At 47.2% G+C, this 20,470-nt stretch overlaps 1 protein-coding gene across 1 annotated transcript in view; it reads right to left on the bottom strand.

Moving 5' to 3' along the window:
* ADAMTS16 (ADAM metallopeptidase with thrombospondin type 1 motif 16) overlaps window positions 1–20,470 on the bottom strand; it is a 157,831-nt gene that overhangs the window by 57,959 nt on the left and 79,402 nt on the right. Inside the window, exons 11-17 of the mRNA XM_060634326.3 lie at window positions 19,308–19,403; window positions 14,047–14,195; window positions 12,420–12,592; window positions 10,302–10,432; window positions 7,991–8,114; window positions 6,888–7,132; window positions 4,971–5,109 (exon numbers count right to left, since the gene is read on the bottom strand). Coding sequence (XP_060490309.3) covers window positions 4,971–5,109; window positions 6,888–7,132; window positions 7,991–8,114; window positions 10,302–10,432; window positions 12,420–12,592; window positions 14,047–14,195; window positions 19,308–19,403 — 1,057 coding nt within the window. The remainder of the gene's footprint in view (window positions 1–4,970; window positions 5,110–6,887; window positions 7,133–7,990; window positions 8,115–10,301; window positions 10,433–12,419; window positions 12,593–14,046; window positions 14,196–19,307; window positions 19,404–20,470) is intronic.

The following is a 20,470-nucleotide window of genomic DNA, read 5'->3' as shown; positions in this document are numbered from 1 at the left end:
GCCAAACTTTAATAAGCATTTCACTTGGAAGTAAATCAGTGGTTTGAGATTATTTGAAATGGACTGAACCAACTGAATCGGATGCTGCTTTTTTTAAAATTACAGCATATGAGGGGGTGCCTGGGTGGCTCAATAGGTTGAGTGTCCGACTTCAGTTCAGGTCATGATCTCATGATTTGTGAGTTTGAGCCCTATGTCAGGCTCCGTGCTGACAGCTCAGAGCCCTGAGCCTGCTTTGGATTCTGTGTCTCCCTCTCTCTCTCTGCCCCTCCTGCACTCATGCTCTCTCTCTCTCTCTCTCTCAAAAATAAATAAACATTAAAAAAATTAAATTACATCATAAGTAATTTTGAGAAATGGCTGCTGTCTTTACATTAGAAACAAAAGTCTAGTGACGACATCACCATATGAAAAAAGTCACCGCCTTAGACTCAGATGTAATCAGCAAAGCCAGTTCCTGTGCTAACAGTACTCTTGGCTTCCTGTCTCTCTGTGTTAAGTCCTTATCCCCTCACCTATGTCCAGACACCAACCGAGAGTCCAGGGAAGGCAAAACTAAACAGGATTATAGAAGTAAAAAATGTGGTTGCATCATAAAAGTAAGTGGAAAGGAAAAAAAAAAAAAAGGAGCAGAGAAAGCTTGTCAGAAAAGATGAAAGGCTGGATCTGCCCAGTGTCTTTCAGGAAATCTTATCTTCTACAGAGAGATGGGCCCATTAGAATAGATAAGGAAATGGGATCTTTTTAAAATCATCACCACCACCACCATCATCCTCATCATCATCCTTCCTCCACGGATGCCAGGTAATATTTCTTGAATGAAACCAGAGGTGGGGGAGTTTTCCAAGTGTCTCTCTTCCCATTCATTAATTCCCTAACTGGGTCATTTAAATACCTCCTTGTAGACATTACGTTCACGGGGAGACAGGCTAAGAAAAGAATGCTTTAAAGGTCTCGCAACCCAGGACGTTGGAAGGTCTATGCAACTAGAGATCTTAAAAATAGAACACGTGCAGGAAAAAATGAAAATGGTGCCTCTACCTTCCCCTTTCCCCGGGGGATCGGGTTGAGAATGTGGGCGATGCACTGACAGAAGCCACCAAGAAACCAAGACAGTAGACGAGTGCTCTATCAGATCTGCTGGCGAATTTGGTTGTTCTCTCATACAACTGAAAAAGCGAGAATGGATTCATTTTGAGCCGTCAGCCTCCAATGTTCATCTTGTAGACAGTTATGATGCAGAATTGAAATATCCTGGCCTACCTTGTAGAAGTGAGAGACTCCCATAGCACAGAATCAACGAAGCAGTTTATAAACTTTAAGTAACTAAGGATTTATCGGCAGAAGGCATGTGTCATCAGGTATCCGCAGATCCTGAAGGGCCAAAGTTCAGAAAGGTTTAGACAGTGAATTCTGGTCAAGTGTTTAATCAAGACGGCCACTTATAATCAAGTCTGGGGAATGAAAAGCCCCTGCCTCCAAATAAATCACTGTCATTAACCTCTGGCAATTAACCATGTGATCACAGACTATTGGGAGACGTCTGACAAGTCTACTAAACGGGGATCAAAACATAGCGGGCGTTAAGACCGAACAAGAGGAATCTGAACCGTCAAGTGGTCATGAAACTAAGAGGTGGCCAGTCCGCGAGGGGCCTCGTCTCACTACATTGCGGTCTTGTGTTCAGGGGACTGCAGTCCCTGTCAGTCATCAGGTGCTCTATTACGAAAGGAAGATGGCAATTTGAAAACACGCTGTGCTTCGCTGGTAGAATAATCTTTGTTAAAGAATGTGAACGGACGCCAGCCAGCGAGACACGGGTACCGCTGGAGTCTGGCAGTGGTGGGAATAAAATGGGGTCAGTGGAGCTGCTTGAACCCCTGCTGCCTGCTGGGTGATCTGGGCCGATTCCCGAGACTTCTGTCGAAGTACCCCTCTGTCTCGGGACGCAGGCAGGCCTGGTTTCTGGCAGGAAGACTCTCAGAGGAGCCACATCCTATACGAGGTGGTAAAGGACAGACATCCTGTGCCCCATCTGCTTGCCGAAGGGAGTAGCAACGCGGATGGAAGTGGAGAGTGTTACGCGAAGTGAAATCAGTCAGGCAGAGGAAGACAGATACCGTATGTTTTCACTCTTACGTGGATCCTGAGAAACTTACCAGAAGACCATGGGGGAGGGGGAGGGGGGAAAAAGTTAGAGAGAGGGAAGGAGGCAAACCATAAGAGCCTCTTAAATAACGAGAACAAACTGAGGATTGATGGGGGGGGGTGGGGAAGAGGGGAAAGTGGGTGATGGGCATTGAGGAGGACACCTGTTGGGATGAGCATTGGGCGTTAGATGGAAACCAATGTGACAATAAATTACATGTAAAAAAAAAAAAAAGAGAGAGAGAGAAACCCTAATTTCCCACCAACTTTCCATCCAAACTGAAAACAAACAACACATTTGCTGACTCTACCATGCAATTCTTCAAGCAAATGATTATGGAATAAGTTCTGGGTTGGTGTATAATCTGCAGAAGCATGAGGGATGTTGTCAGACTGGAAGAGAAAGGGAAGAGAAGTAAGTATGATTGGACGTTAATTTTCCCATGTCACACACAGGGGATGCCCATGAACATAGTCTGGTTCCACCATTTCCTGAATGGCATAACATGGCAGCTTGTCTGGCCCCATCCCCAGCGAAGGGGGGGCCCCACGTAATTCTCCACAGCAGGATTTTTCCTTAAAAAGCTTTTCATGTCAGAATTTAAATATGATTGAAATATTTCATTCTTAGTTTATAATGAGAAGGGTTAGCACATGTCAAGCACATTGGTGCTAACTGTTCAGACGGCTACGTTTTTTCATTAATCTTTGTTTTCCTCTATTTACTTCAGGCCTTTCGTTTAGACCAACTATTAAGAATGTATGAATTCACTTTTTTTTTAATTTAAACTCAAATTAGTTAACATATAGTGTTGCATTGGTTTGGCTGACGGTCATAAGTGGGAAGTATATAGCAATCCAGGCCTTCCTATGGAAGGAAAAAAGGTCTCAGATACACAACTTAACCTTATACCTGAAGGAACTGGAAAAAGAATAGCAAATAAAGACCAAAACCAGCAGAAGAAAGGAAATAATAAAGATTAGAGCAGAAATCAATGATATAGAAAAAAAAACCCCACAAAAACCAGTAGAACAGATCAATGAAACTAGGAGCTGGTTCTTTGAAAGAATAAAATTGATAACCCCCAGCCAGACTTATCAAAAAGAAAAAGGAAAGGACCCAAGGAAATAAAATCATGAACGAAAGAGGAGAGGTCACAACCAACACTTTAGAAATACAAACAATTACAGGAGAATATTATGAGCAATTATATGCCAACAAATTGGGCAACCTGGAAGAAATGGATAAATTCCTAGAAACATAACCACCAAAAGTGAAACGGAAGGAAACAGCAAATTTGAACAGACCCATAACCAGTAAAGAAATGGAGTCAGGAATCAACACTTTCCCAAGAAGCAAGAGTTCGGGGCTGGATGGCTTCCCAGGGGAATTCTACAGACATTTAAAAAGGAATTAACATCTATTCTTTTGAAGTTGTTCCAAAAAAATGGAAATAGAAAGAAAACTTCCAAACTCATTCTATGAGGCCAGAATTACCTTGATTCCAAAACCAGACACAGACCCCACTAAAAAGGAGAATTACAGACCAATTTCTCTCATGAACATGGATGCAAAACTTCTCAACAAGATACTAGCAAACCGAATCCAAGAGCACGTTCAAAGAATGATTCACCACGATCAAAATTTATTCCTGGGCTACAGAGCTGATTCAGTATCTGCAAATCAGTCAACGTGATACATCACATTAATAAAGAAAGGGTAAGAACTCTATAATCCTCTCAGTGTATGAATTCATTTTCCTTTTTTTGTTTTAAATTCCTTTTAAAGTTTATTTATTTTGAGAAAGTGCATGTGTGCATGAGCAGGGGAGGGGCAGAGAGGAGGAGAAAGAGAATCCCTAGCAAGATCTATTCTTTCAGCGCAGAGTCTGACACAGGGCTCAATCTCACAATCTTGAGATCACAACCTGAGCCGATATCGAGAGTCAGATACTTACCCGACTGAGCCACCCAGGCAGCCCGTTATTTTTTCTTCATTCATTCATTAGATTCTTAATTTATGCAAGTTCCCATTTTGTGTACCTTCTTCTAGAACTTAAAGACACAGCTGTCTAAATTAATTAATCATTAAAAGCTGGAATTCGCAAAGCTGAAATCCATTTGCCCATATCAAAACTTGTCTGTTTTCTAAATCTAGAATTTAGTATTTTGCTCCCAAATTTGAAAAATTGACTCGCCACCCTTTGCCAGAGCATATGTCTGGCTCTGGCTGAAAATGTTCCTGTCGTCAGCCAACGTTATCAATTTTAGACTTTCTTGGACAGTCCAATTTTTATGGTATCAGGATGACCAAGCCATTGACTGTCATGTGAAATTCTTCTTCCTGACATGCTGTTTCTAGTCATTTCCACCACGATTTGCATAACGTTCCTGTAGTTTCTGGGTGAATTTCAATATAGGACTTTGCAGTAAATTTGAGCAAGACCATTGGACCCAAACCTGTCTGCATCACAATATTTTCAACGTAGGTAAAGCTTCTACTTCTCATCACCAACATGATACGTAGAATTTGAGTGACTTTCATTTGAATAATCTCAACTCACGAAACTACTCTTTATCAAATCTTCACTTGGGTTCAAAGCAGAAACCGGTTCACCAAACGACTCCCTCAGAGCAACATGCTGACATAGATGGACGAGGGAAGTCAGGCCCGGCCTTCCGGTGACACGCAGGGCCACTGGCCTCTGCTCTCCCTCTGGGGATGGGGCCGCCTGCCAGGACGTGGTGTGGACCCGTGAGTGCAGTGTGCCCGTGGCCCCTCGGCGCCCCCCCAACCAGGAGAGGTGTGAGAGGTGACCTACCCCCTCCGCAGGAGACCGAACATTCGGAGCGAATGATGGCCCATGTGTAACGAGGCTGGCCACTGGGCTTCTTCTCACCCCGCAACCGGGGCACCGAGTACTCCCAGGCGACACCCGGGTTCCTTCCCTGAAACAGAAGCTAGAAAATGAAAAGGGGGCAGAGAAAACAAGTTAAAATGGAACTGATAAATATAAGCTAGTTTTTAAATAGTACTGAAGCGACAACATCAACAGAAAGTTGGTTATGTGATAAACACCGTCCATCCTCTAAAACGTATATGAACTTTCTAGATGGAAGCGAACACTCAAGAAGAAGCAAGCGCATCTAGAAAAATGTAGACATTCGACTCGTCTGCCTTACGTTTCGTGTGTTCCTCTCTTCAAGGCTTCAAACACCTCTACAACCTAACTCGGGTATCTGGTTATTCCCCCCAGCGTTTCCTTGGGATCCCCTGCAAATCCCGTCCATCTGAGCACATCAGAAAGCAATGCCTATAAAGCACTCTCACGCTTCCTGGTGCGTTCTAAGCAGTCAGGACTCATGAGTGGATATTACCCATGCCACCCATCAAAGCTACGGCAGAGTACTTTCCAGTGTGACCGGATGCAGGGGTCTTTGGCCAACTGGCACATTCCAGGAGAAAAACACCTATCCGTAAAGATCTCTCAAGTTGAGCCTATCTTAGCACCTTGAATTTGGACTCTTCACCTCCTAGTTTAAAACCCAATTGTATGGACCAGTTACCTTTGCCCTCGTGAATGTGTCAGATCGCTGATCTCAGGGAGAAAGCTTTTTACTTTGGAAGCCTCACCATTGATCAGTGGACAGAAATCCCATCTCTGAGTCTGGGAGCCTTTATTGGTGCTGATGTGATGTTCCAGGGGGTAAAGACGCTGGCCCTTCTCTGACCACCCGGCACCACATTCCCCACCCCTGACAACACAGCTCTTGGGTCTTAGTTGAGGAAGGTGTTGGAGGACAGGTACAGGTGGCTGCATGGTGAGGCCCCTGAGATGCTCTCCTGTCTGACATCCTGAGCCTTTGCAAATCTTCTTCCATCCAGAACAGTTCCTAATAAGCCACACTCACCTTCGCCCTTGACCTATCTCTGTTCTGTACCATTATTAGAGCTAAAGCCTGCGCTGGTGGGAGAGAAATCATCAGGGTGAAATAAGGTGATAAGAACAGCTCAGGGCCAGGAGGGGAGGCAGAGGGGAGATGTGTGCAGAGAGCCCCAGGGAAGCATCTCCCAGGAAGATACGAGAGGACAGGAGGGGGCTGCCTGGCCCCGAGAGCAGGTGAGGGGAGTCTGGGTGGCTCACATCTGCATACTGGTTGTAGACTGACGGGACAACATTTGAACCAAGTACTTTGTGCACAGAAAGACAAAAAGGTGGGGCAATAGCCTATCCAGTGCCTGTCACCTCCATCTGCCCAGTCTCATGGGGGCAGATTACGTCGCGGGAAGAGCCTAACGGCAGCCTGTGAGCCTCTGCAGTTGTGGGTCAGGAGGCGGCTGTGGCCCCTTCCCTGCACATGGGGGCCCATATGACGTCACTGCTGAGGCTTTGCTTCGGGCTCTCATCCCGCTCCCATTCCACAGGACTCGGCAGAGTCCCCCGAGTGTGCCCGCTTCTCACAGCCACACGGCGTACGGGAGAGGGGCCGACTTTCGTAAACACCGGCTGATAAAGACCCAAAACAGGAACCGCGTGATGTGCGTAAATACAAATCGGATTAGGTGCCAGGAGATGAAAGGTAACAAGCCCACCGCCCCCTTCGATGCTTAGATGAGTCTTGCTTCGGACACATTCTCAAACTGTAATCATTATTCTGTGTTCTTGAAGTCATGCCGATGGCCGTCAATCTGCAACAATCCCAGATCCCAGCCCGAAAATCAGAAGGCTGGCACCTACCTCCACAACCAGTGTTTCGTTGGTTGGCCCAGAAGAGGCCAGACTCTCCGGCTCATGGGAGGTCCGTCTATAATCAAACGTGGTGCCTGCGAACTTGTATCGACCCGGCCAGTCCACTGTCCAGCGCCCGTTCAGGTAGTATCTTCGGAGGGCATTGCGCACAGAGATGTAGGACGTCGACACGTTCATTTCACGGATGTGAATACTCCGGGCTCCAGAAGGAATGGTGACCACCTGATAATACTCTACGTTAAAGGAAACGGGAGTGGGAAGAATGTGGTATTTTCATTCAAGAATGCCGAGGCAAAATCCCTACGCTGGGGTTCCCCACAACTCAAGCCTGAGAATCCACGCTGGGAACCAGGAGAATTTTGGCAATCGGTGCCATGAGGCCTTGAAGTCACTTGTGATTTTCTTTTCTTTTAATTGAAGCAGAGCTATTATAAATGTCATTGTTCCTAAGAACCACTTTAATTCAAATAACCTAGCAACCACTTTCCATCAAAAGGAAAGGCTTGGAGGGCACCTGGGTGGCTCAGTCGGTTGAGTGTCCGACTCTTGACTTTGGCTCACGGTTCGTGATCTCACGGTTCGTGGGACTGAGTCCCAGGTCAAGCTCCACACTGTCAGTGAGGAGCCTGCTTGGGATTCTCTCTCTCCCCCTTCGCTGCCCCTCCCCCACTCATGCTCTCTCTCCCTCTTTCTCAAAATAAATAATCTTTATTTTAAAAAAGTAAGTTGGGGCGCCTGGGTGGCTCAGTCGGTCAAGCATCTGACTTTGGCTCAGGTCACGATCTCACGGTCTGTGGGTTCGAGCCCCGCATCGGGCTCTGGGCTAACAGCATGGAGCCTGCTTGGAATTGATTTTTTCTCTTCCTCTCTCTCTGCCCCTCGCCTGCTCTCTCTCTCTCTCTCTCTCAAGATAAATAAATAAACTTAAATTTTTTTTTTAAAACAATAAAGGAAAGGCTTGACGGGCAGAGTAGGGAAGGAGACTGTCGGTCTTTTCAGGACCCTTGACGCCTGCTGTTGCCACGGAAACCCCAGGTGTCCCCCCCCCAGGAGGTTCCGGTTTACATCTCCCTCGTACTCCTCGTACTCACGGTTGGCGCCGTGGTGCTTGGTGTAGAGCCCCTTGTGTGTCGTGCAATCTGAGTTATTCCCCTTGCACACACCACAGGAGTCTTCCACGGCATCGGATCCAAGGACGTTGTCACATCCCACTCTCTGGGGGACCGGGGCCACACGTCATTCGTGAAAGAAAAGACGACAAGAGCGAAGTCACAGGGCTCCAGCGAGAAACCTCCCCGCTCCAGTAGAACATTTCACCAACACAGAGTAGTTAACAAATATTTATTGGATACCAAGTATGTGCACAGCAAGACTGAAACTCTACTCTCAGATCCAAAGGAGGAAACCCTGAGAGCTGTTGTCTTTGGCATTGCTACACGACCTTAGAATCTCGAGCCCTAAATTAAGGGGCGCCTGGGTGGCTCAGTTGGTTAAGCGTCTGACTTGTGGTTTCTGCTCAGGTCACGATCTCACAGTTTTGTGAGTTTGAGCCCCGCATTGAGCTGTGCACTGAATATGAAGCCTGCTTGGGATTCTCTCACTCTCTCTCTCTCTCTCTCTCTCTCCCTCCCTCCCTCTCTCTCTCCCTCTCTCTCTGCCCCTTCCCTGCTCATTCTCTCTCTTTCTCTCAAAATAAATAAACATTAAAAAATTAAAAAAAACCCTGAGCCCTAAATTAAATCTATCAGATTTTCATATTGGAGATTAATGGTAAATTTCAGATGGACGCAAAGCACAAATTGATGAGCAATGTGTCCACGTGAGGGTCCCCTGGAATGTGCCGCTGTGCCTCTGAGTGGCCGTGTGCAAAGGAGAGAAGGAACACAGGCTGCCTGGGAATTATTCCCCGCGGTAAATCATTTAAAGGGCATCTTTGTTCATTGTCTTAGAATTTTAGGGGCCTTTATAATTTCTATGGTGCTTACTAGCTTTATATTTACTAACAAAGAGTTTAGTATATACTTGTAAAAAACCCATTCAGAAATGAATCACAATTCCTCCATAATTCCTTGCTGGAAATCCTTATGGTCAAATGCATTTCAGAATTCAGAGGGTTTTTTTTTTTTTGGATTTTAGGAAGGGAATTAACATATTATGCACATCATGTGAGAGTCCCCAGCAGGGCCCAGGGTAGCACTCAATGAAACGCGTAAAGGATGTTTCTATGGCAAATCACATACATCTTCACGCGAAGCGAGATCAATAAAACTGACACATAGCCTCACACCCGTCGAGGGCAGGTTTCACCAGCAAACAAATTCAGGGCATCCTGTATTGTGCAGCCCAATAAACCTTCTGTGTGACGGCTTTTGGGATTTCAGAACTACATTTAAGGGACTGTGACACTGTGTTGTGATGAATACCTGAAAACAGTGACATATTTAACAAGCCCACTAATAATTAGACAAAATGGACAGAGACTCGGCCATTTGAAATCTGAAAGAGATCTCGACAGAACCGAGTGTGATCTTCACCTACGAGAAAGGATTACACTGTGCGTGTCCCAGTGCACGACTCAACCTGACCACGGTCATCTCACTTAGAGAAGACCAGAACGATGACCGAGGTACTTAAACTCTGTGAGTGTGCATACTGAGCAACTTCAATGAAAAACCCATCGATCGTGTGCAACGTATGTGATCTGGTCACGCTTCCACTTTGTGTAATAATGGAATTCCTTCCCCGTCTCACCCCTGCCCAAGGCAGCTCTATGGCCACTTAGGCAACAAATCTTTCCCCGTCTGTCTTCCAAGTCCTGCAGGATGCCAAGTGATCTCTTGGTTCAAAGCTGCCCCTGGTTCCTCCGCTGCCCAAGCTACTGCCGGCTGACCCTGCCGCTCAGCTCCATCCAGGTCCCAGGGTCTGTTCCCCCAGGACAGGAGGATAAAGATCCTCCGTGCGCCCCTTCTCGCTCCCTCACCTCCCTCGGCACCCCTGCCCTGCCTGCCCTCCGGGTGCTCGATGCCTGAGTCGGGTCCTACCAACCCACACCTTCTAGCACGACCGTGTTCCCAGTGGGCTCTCCCACACCTCCAGGCCAACTCACCCTTCCCGATCTAGCTCGGAAGCTCCCTTCTCCAAGGAACCCTGCAAATCCCCCAGATCCACACTGGGGAGAAAATCAGCTCTCCTCTGCTCCCCATCCTCCGCGGGCACCTCCACTGGGACAAACCACCTGTGTCTCTGTGTGTGTTCATCTGGCTTTCCCCGCCCCCACCAGGCTGTGAGCGGGAGGGAAAGGCAGGATTTAAATGTCTGGTGTCTTTAGCCCCTTAGAGGAATGCCTGACACAAAGCAGACTGTCTGGAGACGTGTGTTGAATGAATGAACGATCATTATTACCTCACATATCCCATCTATACAAACATTACGGCTATCCTCCGAGCATGGAGTCCCATCTTTGACTTTATTTGACAAAGAAAAGAAGAAATCAAATCCTTCTGCGATACAGTAGAGTTTGCATAAGTGCTGATCTTAAAAAGAAATACACACACAAACACAAATAAGAAAGATACTTAAGCTCTGATCACTTTTGTTCTAAATTTTAGATAGACTTTTTTTTAAGTTTTTTCTTTCTTTCTTTTTTTTTTTTCTTTTGCCCATAAAATAACTCCCACACAATATTCATTGCAAAGACATTTCTTTTATGGTTGTCTCATGAGGCTTGGTTTTTGCTTTTAATTTTTAATTTGTATAAGCCTTCACCATTCTTACTCTACGGTGTCCTTTACTGTCCTTGTTCTTTACTCAGTGGTTGGCACATAGTAGGCATTCAATAAATATTTGTTGACTGGAACGACAACATCACTGTTCGACTATTTTACTAGTTTGATGAACTATTCTCTTGCAGAAATGCAAAAGGTCATTACTATTTTGTAGCAATATACACAATTCTCACAGGAAAAATGTAATAAAAGAATTCAAATAATCACCAAATTTATTAAAAGCTAGTGCACTTGGGGTGCCTGGGTGGCTCAGTGGGTTAAGCATTCGGCTCAGGTCATGATCTCATGGTTCGCGAGTTTGAGCCCCACGTCGGGCTCTGCGCTGACAGCTCGGAGCCTGGAGCCTGCTTGGGATTCTGTGTCTCCCTCACTCTCTGCCCCCCCCCCCCCCCCACTCACACTCTGTCTCTGTCTCTGTCTCTCTCAAAAATAAACACTAAAGCAAAAAAATTTTTAAAAAGCTAATGCATTTGATGAAATTTATAATATTTTTAAACTGATAAAAGGAATAACTTTTAGATGAAATCTTCAGAGAATGATGTTTTCTATAAACACAATGACTGTCAAAAAATACTGACACGTGGGGAATGTAGGTATCACCGTATACTTAAGAGTGGCAGAGCCAGTCGACTTCTTTTGATAATCTATTTCAAAGATTTTATGATTTATGTAATTAACATGAACTTTTTTCCCTTCGTTCTTCTTGGTAAAGAAGGGCTGAGTTGATGAAAATATAGTCTGCCTTAGGAATTTTCATGGGCTCAAGACTCATCCACAAATATTTTCTTTATTGTACAGGAGGAGACTCCATTGAATAACCCTAAGAATCAAGGCAAGTATGTGCTTCCATGATTAATGTGTTTATTTCCTGAGATAGGGAAGCCCAGAAGAGCACACGTATTTTGGCCCCGATTTCAAAGTTCTTTCTCCTTTTTCTCCTGCCTACTTAATTCTCACTGGCTTACATTTTACTGAGTCTGGGAGTAAAAACAACCAAAAATGCTTTGTGGGAAACTGCTTAAACTTCTCCTTCCAGAATTTACTGACTTCATAAAGTTCTTACCATGAAAACATTACGTTTATAAAGTCAGATGAGATTTATGTATTTCTCGACTGTTGCTTGGACAGGATTCCCAGTTTCAAAGAGTGAGGTGACTAGGCATTCTTTGGATTTCTCTTTAAATTATGTCAGCGGAGCTACCAGGTTCAAGTTCTTTCAGTCTTAAGAACAATAAGTACTTCTCTCACACTGGAGAATAAAATCTTATATATGGTGCAGATAAACTTCTTGGTTTAGAACCAGAGTTTTGAATATACTATACTTGAAAGTCAACTGCTTTTCCAAAAGATACTAAAACTTTTCTTTCATTCTCTGGCAATTGTAAGTGTTCGATGGGTGAGATCGCCCTCAACTACTGTGATTTGTAATTAAAAAGCACTGATCCCTTATCAATAAACCATCCGTTTTGAATGTTTTATCACTTCTTTGAAGATTTCACGGTATGATGCACACACTGTCTATCTGCTTGTTAATTTCTGGCCACACCGCTGGTCAAGTTCAGGTACGAAGCCAGCGGCCAAGGGGCAGGCAGATGAGCCTGTGACAACCACCTCACATAGCGATGTGGTCTATCCGAACACCACAATTCCAACCATGTAATTCTTTAAAGAGTTTTCAGTCACGTAATTCTTTAAAGCACGAGGCTATTCCTAGAAGGGGGGGTTTAAGACTTACCTTGCACTTGAGTGTACGGCTTCCACTTGTAGTGCCACCCTCGGAACCGTTTGCTGTTGTACTCGGCACACTGTGCCGCACGGAAGTCAACGCTATCGTGGGGACATTTCTGACTGTTGCAAAGCCTCAGAGTCCGAGCTGAGCCCTCACAAAACTTCCCTCCGTGCGATGGTCTGGAACATACATTTCGCAATTAGAAACCCTACGTTTGGGGCGTCTGGGTGGCTCGGCTGGTTGAGTGTCCAGCTTCAGCTCAGATCACAATCTCATGGTTCTCGAGCTCGAGCCCCGCGTCAGGCTCGCTGCTGTCAACCCAGAGCCCGCTTTGGATCTTCGGTCTCCCTCTCTCTCTGCCCCTCCCCCGCTCACACTCATGCTGTCCCCGAAATGACTGCACGCTAAAACCAAAAAGAAGCCCTACATTTAACAGCTACTCTCCCCTCCCTGGAAATTAGGCTTATTGAAGAGATGAGCAGATCCTGTTATGTTGTTTTCAGCGACCAAGTAAGAAAAGTGTACTTCTAAGGGACCCTGGCACTTTCTCACCCATTAACGACGTGGGCAGTGTTATTCTCAAGGTTAGTAGAGCCAGTTAGGGTGTGGAAATGGATCTGCCGGCATCTGTCCGCCACCGACTCCCAGCACCCCTGCAGAAGGCAGCGTGACGTCGCCGTTCTCTGCACTCATAGAGGAGGGACCGCTAAGGGAGGGCGGCTCTCCCAGAACCGCACAGTTGACAGCCGGCAGAGTTGAGACTGCCATTCAGGGACTTTGCTGAAGTCACCTTCCACTGGTCGGTGCTGATGGGAAACACCCCCGGCTCACCCCCTAGAATTCACGTGGACACAGCCATACGACGTGGCGGACCCACTGAGCGTCACATGACAAAGACAGGACTGAAGAGTGTCACACGATAAAGACAGGACTGAAGGGCCGTGATAGGAGTCATGTTTTAAGCAAAGTCAGGTGCAAAGGGAGGATTTGGAAACTCCTCTACCCCAGCGCACTGGGGACCGCTTCTGGTGTCCCTGTCTTCTCACAGAAGGTCACAGTGAAACCACATGTTGCAAAGGTAAATATATTTCATGAAGAACCCAACATCTGGCTTTTTTTTTCCCACGTGAAAAAACAGTTCTTCCTGATTCTTATTCATTTGTGTTCTCCATATCTTCATGATTTACATACTCATTTTAGGCAGACCCTTGGTATTTCGCAGAAATGTGGCTAAAATCCACTTCCTGAGTATCGCTGCTGGGTCTGTTATCACGTGCTATGGTCAGGTCGCTTGAAGCATCTTAAATTATACCAAAGAGATATCGCTGTTTGAGAAATACTTGACTAAAATGACTTTCCTGCTCAGTGATGCTTTTTAATTCCGGCGTAGCTAACACACAGGGTTCCGTTAGTTTCAGGTGTAGGGCAGAGTGACTCGACATTTCCATGCCTCACCCGATGCTCATCACAAGCGCCCTCCTTAACCCCCATCACCTGTTGCACCCATACCCCCTCCCCCCTTCCCTCTGGTGACCATCAGTGTGCGCTCTATAGTTAAGAGTCGTACACACGCGGCTTGGAAGGTTCACAGCACAGAGATCGCTCGTGAGGAATGAAGTGAGGACGTACTTACTTGGGATTTGCGCACAGGCGGTCTCTGTGAGACACCCCTCCTCCGCAGGTCCTGGAGCAAGGGGACCAGGAAGACCAGTCTGACCAATGGCCATGCGTGGGCTTGGGGCCTTCGTCACCGTATTTCACACACTGTCCTCCCCGGCACCACTAAAAATTAAAAAAGAAAGAAAGGTTGACGTGACTCATGGGTGGATAGGCGGGTCCGGCACCGCTGTGATGTCAGCCGTGGGGAGTTTGGTAGAACGCGCAAGATATCAACATCTGACCTTCAGGTAAGCGTATGGTACAAATACAGTGAGTGGATGTTGCTTCTTTTCCCTTTCCCAGCCTAGCACGGTTTATAAATCCCCGTAGAGGGAAGATACACAGAAGAACCATTTTCTAGCGTCCGAGCTGCTGGAATTCAGCACATGTAATTAAGTGGTGTTGCGCAAACGTTCAGCCTGATCATTCGGCTCTCGGGTGAGTGAACTCCAATCTCTCCGAGAACAACGTGCTTTTCATAGCTCTTTGAGAGCAGACGGGGTCTTGGGTAGAAACGTCCAGCTGGAGGTTCCATGTGACTCAACACCTTGTCATTTCTGGCCGACGCTCTGTGCCGTCACTCCCAAGCACCTGGGCTCCAAGCCTGGAGCCCGGAGGTTATCGGCGGACGCGGGTCGGAGGTCACACTGCTTCCCGGGGAGATAAGACAGCCCACACAGAGCTGCACGTGTCCCCACGCGGCTGGAGATGCCATCAGCTGTCCCTTCTCAAAAGCAGCGCTCGTCAATGTCAGTTCACGCCCAAAGCCACGTGTTGTCTTTGCTTCCGTCACACGTCAAGGCTACTCATCTCATGCGGTGTTCAATGCTGTTGGTTTTCCACCCATGGTTTGGTGTAGACTTCGACAATCTTCAGGCCATCCGCTGAGAGGAGAAAAGGAAGTTGCTCGTCCCTTGCTGCTGGCCCGCAGGGACCAAGCAGAGCCTGGCCTGAGGGCTGCGGGGTGAGGGACGGGGCCAAGTCCCCTCCCGTCTGGCTCCAAGGTTAGGGCCACCGGATTTGTTCCGAGAGAAAAAATGGTACTTTACAAGAGGAAAATAACAACGCTTCAATTATTCATTGTTGTGTCGGGTGAAAACGTATCAGATGGCTGCCACTTGACCTTTGCTGGCAATTACAAATGGTTTGATTTAATACCATTCAAGGAGGAAAACGTGAACATAAGAAATTCTGAGCACTGAAACCTCATCCATTCAATTCTTCGATTCTTTCCCACAAGCAAAAAATAAGTCTCTCTTTTGTTACCTCCCTGCCCTCGCCCCCAGGTGCTAGAACAAGTCCTGAGGTCCCCCTGACACCCACAGCCCGGTAAGGGGTGCACAGAAGGCAGCAGGGCACCTGCTCCTCAATGGCCTCGAGTCAGAGGAGAGAAGGAGCTGAGAGAAGCAGAGGGCTGGCTCCTGTGGGCTCTGGGCAGGGCCCTGCAGCTGGCAGAGACTGGGAGGGACCGGGAGGGACAAGTCAGGGGTCTGCTGTGGTTGTTTTGTCCCATTTTAAAAAATCACCCAGTCAGAGCTTTCTAACACACAACCCAGAAAATGTGAAAGCAAGAACCAACAAGTTGAACCTCAGAAAATATTTTCAGGTTTTAAAGCCACCCGAAACAATGCTTCTGTTACAGTTTTGGTCGAGCCAACAAAGTGACAGGTGTTTGGGTCCAGTCGCTTTTGCTTCTGGCATGTAAGGATTACTTGAAGAAAATGTGGTTTCACTCTGTTTTAAAAGTACAGCAAATATTTACGTTTATTCTTCCAAATTTTGGGTTTATCCTTTCCTTTTTTTTTTTTAACGTAAGAAAATAACTGTGCAGATGACGACTTCCTTTTCTTTTGGTCAGTGAGGGCCCACTGCACATGCTCTATTCGTTCTGCTTGTCCACCTACAGGATGTCTGCGGATCATCTGCTGCAGTGTGCAGACGGGGCTCTCCTTCTGCAGGTGGGGTTCTTCAGCCACTGCCCTCTTCACGCACATCCGCGTGGTTTCCAGTCTTCTGCTGTCGAAATTGCTGCTGCCATTGATATTCTGGCCAGTGAAATGCTGCTGCTTTCGTCCGAATATCCTTACAGGACCGTCCCTTTACAAGTTGCTTTTAGGGCATCCAGGTGGCCCAGTCGGTGAAGCATCTGACTCTTGGTTTCGGCTCAGGTCATGATCTCACAGTTTGTGGGTTCAAACCCCGGGGTTGGGCTCTGCACTAACAGTGCGGAGCTGGCTTGGGATTCTCTCTCTCCCTTCTCTCTCTGCCCTCCCCTGTTCGATCTCTCTCTCTGTCTCTCTCAAAATAAACTACAAAAAAAAAAAATTATTAAACAAAAACTTTCTGGAGGTCTGAGGAGAAAACACCATAACTTCTCCGAAGGAGGTTGGAGGGGGGGAAATGCACGTGGGCATGAAGGTACAGGGGCCCAAACACGTGCATCCACGTGCACACCGACTTTATGTATCAAGTCCACGCAGGTCACAGAGCTGGGGAGCCCACCGTGAGCGGGTCGGGGAAGGGCACGTGTTAAGTACGCACATGCCATTTCCACCGAAACACCAGTTCGGTTTCCGGGACCACCCCACGTTTCTCACCATTTGTATTTTATTCATGGACAACGCGGCGTTCGAGGGAAGGCTTCATCTTAGCAAGCGAGATGTCGCGACGCGTGCTCGTTCCTGCTCTGATACTGTCCCCGGAGTCTGCATGGCACATCCAAACCCAGCCCACACGGGAAGCACCCTGATAAGATGCAGCTGCTGACTCGGGGAGCGGGGAGAAAAGGAACCTCAGTATTAGTCCTGCTGCCGTGTGGCCTGGGGCAGGTGACTCCAGTGCTCTGAGCCTGCGTGTCCCCCCGAGAACCTTAGCGATGACGCGTACCACCAGGCCGGGCTGCTCCAAAAATCTGATGTGGTCACACGGGCCAAGCACCGAGCACCGAGTGTCAGATCTGGGTAACATGAGAGCTGGTTTAATTCTACATTAGAGGCCCACGATTGTTAGAGGGCTAGAATCTGCTTTCCTACGCTTTGGGCTGTGGTCCCAGCCCCTTGCCCTGGATTCCCCTGGCATGAGAACAAAGGAACCCAGCGTCCTTCCCTGGAAAGGTTCTTGAGTGCCCGAGGGGGGCCGCGACAGACTCGCCCTCACACGGTGGTCGTCAGGGACGCCTGTATTTGAGGTACTCAGGACAGAGCCTCATGCTACAAAATGCAATCAACATCAGCCCCATTTTCCACCACGCGCAAGCCTCACAGGCAGCACAAGGTGGAAGGAAACAGGCTCCCGTCCAGGAGAAAAGTGCACAGAAGCGGCATGGTTGTAGCCAATCACCCAGAATGCACCGACCAGGACCGGCCAAAGCACCGTGACACTGACATCTGGGAACACACGCTTCTAGACCGATAAAGCTCAGGGACACACGACAGCCAGTAACACAGGAAGGCACGCAATTAACAGCAAAGGGAGATTTCACAGGAGCGCTGACGCTGTCCCGCGTGTATTCTGGCCCAACAAGGGAAATGAACTGAAAATACCAAGAACCACCGATTTGACTGTGCTTTTGCGGTAAATAAAACATAACGAGAATGTATAGGTGATTTTCAGGGAGCGCCAGAGCTAGGGAGTTGGTCCTACAGGAAGCAGGCGACCTGAGAACCCCCCGGGGCCTGCAGCTTCTGCCAATCGTTCCGGAGAGCAGCCTCGTTTTGCAAACTGTCACCTGAAGAGTAAATGTCAACCAACTAAGTGCAGAAGGTTATGATCACCTGTGGCTTACTGCTCAGGCCAATTCCCTGGCGTGCCGCGACTATGTGTGTTTTCCACGTTGTGGCACGCCAGCAGGTTCCTCTCCTCTTCCGAGACTCTAAGAGCATATTTATTACATTTCGTTTGTAAGTAGGCTTCATGCCCAGTGCGGAGTCCAACACAGAGCCCAGCGCGGGGCTCGAACGCACAGCCCTGAGATCTCGAGTTGGGCGCTTAACTGACTGAGCCACCCAGGTGCCCCAGAGTTTTATGGGTATGAATTATTTAACTACTGTTGCTTATATCTTTAGAAGGATTTAATTGTGAGTACTCCCGTCTTTGAGGGACTAAACATAGGGGTCTCTGCCGTAGGGGCACTCCCAGCTCTTCATTCCCTCTGTCGGTGTCGCCAGAATTTATCCTGGGAGCACGTGTCAGCACTGTCTGCTAACATGTTTAACCCTTTCTGTCCATGCTCCCATTAAAATACATTCAGGGTGTGATATATTTGCTTTGGAATCTACACGTATGAACCAGTGACATTTAGGCATGAATTTCTCTCTCATGTTCATTAGCATCACTGAAAAGGTCACACGCCTAGCCTTGCAGACATGGTTACGTAATAATTTGGGTCCCGTATATTTCCATCTTTATCAACAGTCTTATATTTTAGATGTGTTTTTTATGTTCATTTATTTGAGGGGGGGGGGAGAGAGAACACGAGTGGGGGAGGGGCAGAGAGAGAGAGGGAGAGAGAGAATCCTAAGCAGGCTCCAGGCCCTGAGCTGTCAGCACAGAGCCTGACGTGGGGCTTGAACCTACAAACCACGAGATCACGACCGGGGCCAAAGTCGGACGCCTAACCGACTGAGCCAGCCAGGCACCCCCTCAATAGTCTTATATATTAAAAAGAACAGTGAAATCACAGGTTTAATCAAAGAAGTCAAAATAATACTCTTGGGTATTAAGATACTTTCAGTTCAATGACAAAATCATCATTCTCTACCAGTGAGTAATAAATGTGCTGCTTTATGTAGTTCTTTTCTCTACCGAAGCGCCTCTCTTTTTTTTTTTCCCAGGGGAGACGACAGGTCAGAATGGTCTGCTCCAGGGTCTTCGAATTGATGCTCTGTGCCTTTAACAGCACTACCTAATGCGGGTGCTGCCCACGGTTAAAATATGGTCAAGGGTTTAATGTTTCCCCTTATTAAATACATGCGGTCGCCACCTGTCGCCTGGCATCCACATCGATTAGTGGCAGACGGCCCACCAATTACATCATCGGGAAAGGAAGAAGAGGAGAAAGGAGCCCCCTCCCGGTACCAATCTAGATTAAACCCCATCTTCTGACCCAGGGGTAGGTTCGCACATATAAATGAGGAAGACGGGCTGACAAAATACCAGCGCGGGAGGAGGAGAGACGCGTGGGTAGAGAGGCTGTGACATCCGAGCATGACCCATGACCCGAGATTAGGTCCTTACCATGTCATGCCCACAAACGGTGCCTTCTGCTGCAGGCATAAATTTAGTCTCGCATTTCCTTCCAATTCGGTGGCACCACAGGGCTTTGCAGATATCCTACCGGGGAGAAAAGGTCATTAGTGTCACAAATGGTCCACAAATCTACAATAAAATATCACTGAATGACTGAAGGGGAAAACGGCAGATATAAATTAAAAGCGGGTTAGCAGCAGCACATGAAAATGGTAAAGAAGAAAGAAGATTCAGAGACTCATGTTCTAGACTCGGCCCGACTTCATTCCATCCCTGAAGCTTTTATTTATTCATATGTAGTTATGATCAATTTGACACAATGATGTACTTTTTAAATTTTTTTAAGTTTATTTATTTTGAGAGAGAGAGAGAGAGAGACAGAAAGGGCATGTGTGAGCAGGGAGAGAGGCAGAGAGAGAGAACTCCAAGCACAGAATTCAGTGTGCCGTCAGCGCAGAGCCTGACCTGGGGCTCAAACTCACGAGCCATGAGATCATGACCTGGGCCAAAATCAAGACTCAGACGCCCAACTGACTGAGCCCCCCGGGCGCCCCACAAAATCATCTTTCCTAAACTAACAAGTAAAATAGGCTGAATCCCGAGGTTGGAGCAAACTACAGAAATTGAAAAGATTCGATAAAGCCTAACACTGTATAATTTATTCTTTCACCTCTCCAAGTGTGAATCCTCATTTCTAAATTAAAGTTGATTATGAAATTTTCTGACTTGCCCATCCATCCACCCACCCACCCACCATCCCCAATCCTTTTTCTTAATTATTATTAAAGTTTATTTATTTACTTTGAGAGAGACAGAGACAGCGTGGGGCGGGGGGGGGGGGGGGGGGGGAATCCTAAGCAGGCTCTCAGCTGTCAGCCCAGAGCCCAATGTGGGGTTCAAACTCATGAACCTGAGATCACGACCTGAGCTGAAATCAAGAGCTAGACGCTTCACCAACTGAGCCACCCAGGCACCCCCATCCCCAACCTTTGATGAAGGCCTAGAATATGCCAGTTGCCTTGCTAGGAGGGAGATTTCATAAGGAATATGATCCAGACCCACCCTCTCAAGCACGGTCTAACGGGGTAAATCTGCTGTAAGTCACCATATCGTGCAAGCAGGAAGACTCAGGAAAGGACACACGGGAAGAT

This window comes from Panthera onca, chromosome A1 (assembly GCF_046562875.1).
Source record: "Panthera onca isolate mPanOnc1 chromosome A1, mPanOnc1 haplotype 2, whole genome shotgun sequence".
Classification (NCBI taxonomy): Eukaryota; Metazoa; Chordata; class Mammalia; order Carnivora; family Felidae; genus Panthera; species Panthera onca.
This window is presented reverse-complemented; position numbering and strand designations above follow the sequence as displayed.